General features: G+C 42.0%; 1 protein-coding gene across 1 annotated transcript in view; it reads left to right on the top strand.

The window, feature by feature from the left end:
* Positions 1-1,051: 1,051 nt before the first annotated feature.
* Positions 1,052-5,705, top strand: part of sash1b (SAM and SH3 domain containing 1b) — a 50,053-nt gene continuing 45,399 nt past the window's right edge. Inside the window, exon 1 of the mRNA XM_067242824.1 lies at positions 1,052-1,540. Within this exon, the coding sequence (XP_067098925.1) occupies positions 1,052-1,540 (489 nt within the window). The remainder of the gene's footprint in view (positions 1,541-5,705) is intronic.

Below are 5,705 nucleotides of genomic sequence, written 5' to 3'. Positions count from 1 at the left end.
AATAAATATATTGTCCTATTATGGCCTATTATTTTGTCTGTCAGAAGTTGTACATTGACATTAATGTGTAGCATACATGAAAGGACTATTGGCTACGTAGTCAACAAGATTAGGCCTGTGAATTCGGTCTGTTTTTGCTGATCCTTCTCGCACGACACAATCATCCCGGTCCCTCAAGGGGACGCCAAAGCACACAGAAATGTGACAACTAAACGGACAGAAAACGAATCCCAAACGGGGAGTAAAGCCACAGATTGGTGAGAAGTTCAATTAGGAAGATGCACCAGCCGCAACATGAAGTGCAACAGAAACTGCTCTCGCGCCAGGTAGGCAAATGAAAGAAAAATCGAAGATTTTACGGTCACATATTTCAGAGACTAAGCGCCGTCTATATTGTTTGCAAAGCCTTGCGGATAAGTCTGACGATTTTTACAGCGTGCCACCGTTTTGACAACAGCTGGGATGTCAGCAACAAAAGAATATCGGATTATGATTGCTTTCAGCCAATGGACACTTGCGCAGTTTATTTAGCTGTGTGTTGTGTATATTTCTTTTGTTGCATTTTTGTTGAATTATTAGACTATTTCTCTATCAAGGGCTAAGCGTACTCCTCAACCTGGACATGAATAATTCATTGGAACATGGAAACAGAAAAAGTACTTTGAATTCTAATGAGAGGTTTGAGTTAAGACAAGTTAAAGCGCCATCGATGTATTTCCATGCAGCCCACCAATTAACCTCCTCTTTCGGAATCAATAGTAGGCCTAATCAATTTCTGGTCAACTTATTCCTCCGTTCATTTTTACGAAAATTATCTTGTTTTACCGCTGGGACTTTTTGATGCTTCGAACCTGCTTTGGGATTCTGACAATGTAACATATTGTAATGGTCTGAATTCTTCAGTCAGCATCTTCGCCAACGACTGGAATTCAGTTAAATAAGGAGAACACAGAGTTTAGTCCGCTTTCCCGATGGCATGAATGGAGATGATTGAATACCATACTATAGCATGCATAGGCCAAAAATAGGCTACTACTAGTATTATAGAAAAATGACCCAGGGCCCCAATCTCGTGTTTGAGTGGCTGTCATCACTGCAGCTGTCTCAGTACTTGGAGTCCTTTGTTGACAATGGATATGATGATTTGGAAGTGTGCAAACAAATTGGAAATCCCGACCTTGACGCTATCGGGGTTCACGTTCAGCATCACCGACACAAGTTACTCATCGCTGTGAAGAAGTTGAAAGGAGATGACAAAAAGAAAATACCTGGCTTGTACTTCACCTTGGAGCCCTTAGACCCTAGTTCTGGTTCCCACACACTCACCGTTGAACAGGGAACTAACTTGCTGGACTCCAAACCGTGTAAGAACATCCAGAAAGGTATTCACAGACACCAGGGCTCATGGTCAAATAAAAACAATCAGCATTTTACCAATAACGACTTTGTCAGGTATCCCAAACTGAAATTGAAGGTGCTGATTCGGGATAAATTGGTAAAAGATGGAATTGACCTCAGGAAGCCACCGTACACCCACAAGGTTTGTTGGATTCAACCATGTTTGTTGCCCTGCCAGTGATAATGTGTCAAATTGTTATGATATTGCTGTCTGTGTACCAACAATAACTGCCCTTCTAAGGATGACTGTCAGCTGTTTTGAGGGTGTGTGTTTGTGTGGGTGTACATATACTTCTATACACCACACACACACACACAGGAACTCCTAAAAGCTGTGAGTTTTGTTGAAAGTTAAATAGGGTCAGTGCATTGCAAAGGGAGACAAAAACGAACCATGAAGGTTAATTGGTTGAAGTCTCACACAGCATGCCTTGGAGTTGGATGGTATTGTTAAAACTTAGACTGTACATTGTGATTGGGCTGGGGCCAGTTACAGTAAATACAGGGGCAGTGACCCATTTGGGATACATTCAACAATCTGTTTTGCCAACAGAATGCAGTACTTACCAACTGCTAATTCATCCAAGTCCTTCTAATGCTTTAAGATCTACTGTATCGACTGTAGGATATAGATTAATGACCCAGGCAATACAGTATGATGTGCGTGTCAGTTAAATACATGTCTTGGATCACTTATCCAGAAGGGCTTATATTTGGTTTGAACATTGGTGGGAACATAAGTTGTTGATCACCTTGTATGCTAATACTATCCCTGCTAATTAGTGGATAGGACTTTTCAATGGTTTCTTGACAGTCTGCCCTTAAACCTACACCAGTGCTTGCCCCAGTACTGCATGAATTAGTGATTGTCTGTTGTACCTGGGTAACTTTTCTTCCATTAGAAATTTCAGACACTAACATAATACAGCATGCTTGTGCAACCTCCATTAAACAACAACCTCTCATCTTGAGTAAATGTTCTGTTCTCTGCAACCTAATGGTTGTTGTAGACTGGGGGGTCATCACGGGCAGTGATGTACTGTTGTGGTCTTCAACCCTGGTCATCAAGGCCCACTGTCCTGAATGTTCTAGAATGTTTTCCTGCTCCAACACACCTGATTGAAATGATTGGGTGATTACGACCAATCATTTGAATCAGGTATGATAGAGCAGGTAAACACCTAAAACAAACAGGACAGTGGGCCTTGATGACGAGGGTTGAAGACCACGGATGTACCGTATAGTGGTGACTGAAAAGGTATTCCCTGCATAATCTAATTCTCACCTGCTGAAAGTGGGTTCTGTTTACATTAGTAGAGTTTAGGAGGGGTGTATACTCCAGGCATCCATGATAAAGATGTGTCCATGCAGTACTATGCTACATTTAGAGGCTCTCACTGCTCTGTTTACACTTTGTTAGCCTGGCTGAGAAATGTTTCAGCACAGAACCATAAACAACTGTAAAGTAGTGTGTCCCCAGTAGCCTTCTCCTGCCAGGTGTGTGCGTTTTTGAGTGCGTGCGTGTTTCAAGATAGTGCTACCTTTGTGCTCGGATCCACTGGTACATGTACATAATGTTTATGAAATATTCAGAAGCCACAAAGTGCAAAAAGGCACTCTGTGAGTTACTCCTGACTTTTTCTATGTCTCTGCCAACGCAGGCAGAGGCAAACTGATTTGGCTGTCTGGAAAAGTTGTTTTTAGTGTTCAGGACTTCTGAAAGCACTGCAGTGCCGTTCTGTGGAGGATTAGTCAGCAATATTGTACTGTTAAGTCTCATCCTCTTCTGGGGGTAAAAACCTTTTATTGTTCTGAAGTAGTACAGTATGATGTGGATTGATCATTTATTTTTATAAGGAATCACAGTGATGGAAATCAGAAAGTGGCCATGCAGAGGTCCTTTCACAAGCATGTTTTGGAGATGCGTGTACTGTGTAGGCTTTCATGCAAGTCCTTTACTGAAACATTGGTACAGGAAGAGAAAACGTCTCCTTTTTATAGAAACCAGTACAGCACAGAAATACAGTTCTGTACAGCGGCGGCGGGGGGGAGGTGGTGGTGGGGGGCAACGGCGACCATTTAGAGACAGAAATGACATGCCGTCGTGTAAATAAGATAAATAACATAAGGCCATGTAGTTTGTTTATAAATGAGCAAGCTATATACCTGTTTTATAGGAAAGGTAACCTTAAATGACTTATTTTGTGATAGGGCAGGGCACCCCCCTAATATAATTGTAGGAGTAACACTGGCCTGGTTGTCCAGTTATGAGTCACTCGAACTGCCACCAACAAAGATTGATCCGGATCGTGTTTACTGCTTTTGAGAATTGGAACAGTGTGTCCCTTTCAGGATCACTCTGGGTAGTTAAGTGTAGATATTCAGGGCAGCTGTGTTACACAAGCAGTGCTCATCCAAACACAGGAGGTATTTCAATGGGTTTCTGCTACATGTACAACCATCCATAATTTTTATGTCCAAATGTGTTATTCTCTGCTGTCTGTTTACTGATTTTAAGTATTTCTGCAGTTTCTCTAAAAACCTTCAATCTGGTTCTTGGTATGAGATACCTTCACGACTGCCAATGATGGAATGTATGAGAGAGAGTACGACTGGTCCTAATGTTCTGTATTGTGAAGCACATTTCTTGTTAAAACAGGATCTCTTGTCCTACACATCCCAAGTCAGTGGTTTGGAAAGAGACACTAATTAGACCCAATGCAGTATGGATCTGTCATCACACAATAATTCACAATCTGTATGTGGGCTTTCTAGCCTGATCAATAGTCACTGGGCAGCTTTCCAACCAGCAAGCACGCTTGGCAAGGCTGCTGCGCCCGGCAGGGCATATCCGGAACGGCTGGAGGCAAAACAATCCATTTGATTAAAGCTGGTTGTTAAGTGACTTAACTACAGGTGCCTGGATGAGACATGATGTTTTGATGAAAAGGAACATGGCATCTGCTGTATTTTCTCACAGCCAACTTAATCTAGGCCGAAATTCTCTTTTTTTGGCATGGCAAGTGATGGGTGAAAGAAGTGCCAATTTGAATGGTTTTAGTGTTTATACACAGTTATATATTGGGATTGGTTCATCCTGAAAGGTTGTGTGTGAGATTTTCCTCATGCTGTATGGTTCAAAAACATTGGATGTTGGCAGTTGATGCTGGCAGTTGATTTTCGGCGCAAACCCAACAGTGTACATACTGCTTAATGAGCTTTTCCACCCGATTCACATGTAAATATTCCCTATTGTCGAACCATAGCGAGGCATATGGGAAGTTGTTTCTCCTGCAGGAACCCTGCTGGTGTGTATTCCCTCTAAAGCTGTCACAACAATGGACACACCTCCCAGAATCCCTTACTGGAGAGCCGGAACGTTCTTAGAATGGGAGGGGAGGGGGGAGGAGGAGGGTGGCATTCTAAGACCTCTGGAAGGTTTGCCTGTGATGCCCTCTGTGAGACTCCCAGGACAAGCAAAACCAGCAGGGCCTTTTTTATAGAAGCTGCTTGGAGAAAAGCCAGGCTGAATAGACCTGACAAACACATAGGCCCCGTACCAGCTGACAGATGTCTCTGTCTTTGTTACCAGTAAATGTGCTTTTGAATGAACAGGTGTTGTTTGTTGGAACTTTATAAGTTTGAGAAACATCTGTTGACAGTTGTGTGTTTTCTCACTCCTCCCCAGCCTGTCTCTGTTTCTGTCTCTGATGTTTTAGTAATCTCGGGAAATCAAAGCCAAAGCACTCAGCAGTTATGTATTAAACACTTGAGTATCTACTGTTTATTTATTTTTCGTTTAGTTTGTATATACAGTATACACAGCCAAGCTGTGACTTTATGAGAAATGGATCCAGTCTCTGAACAGTTCATAACTTCCATTTGTCTCTGCCTGTTTCTGTGTCTCTGTGTTTACAGTACTATACATTGTTCTCTGCTGCCTGTGTTCATGTGATGCGACCGCTGCAGTATGACTGAGTCTCTGGCAAGTGTGCATATGTGTGTGCTGTGCCTTGCTCCAAGGCTTGTTATATAATGCCTCAGGTTTCTGATGAGATGTGTTTTTCTATGGTTGGGGATGTACTGTGTTTTACACCAGCATGGAGTAAGATTCATCGAAAGAATCAATTACAATCAGTGTCATGAGGTTTGTGTCAAAAATAGAGCAATTCTCCACAATAGTTTTTCCCCCAGTTATCATTAGTTGAACAACAGCTTGTTTTGCTTGTTTGTTGTTCCATACTAATATATTCTTATTGACTTGCTTGGTTATAAACAGAAAAGAAGAAAAAATAATTGCTGATTAC

Source organism: Osmerus mordax, chromosome 9 (assembly GCF_038355195.1).
Source record: "Osmerus mordax isolate fOsmMor3 chromosome 9, fOsmMor3.pri, whole genome shotgun sequence".
Classification (NCBI taxonomy): domain Eukaryota; kingdom Metazoa; phylum Chordata; class Actinopteri; order Osmeriformes; family Osmeridae; genus Osmerus; species Osmerus mordax.
Note: the sequence above shows the minus strand (reverse complement) of the source record. Positions and strands in the feature narration are given on the sequence as shown.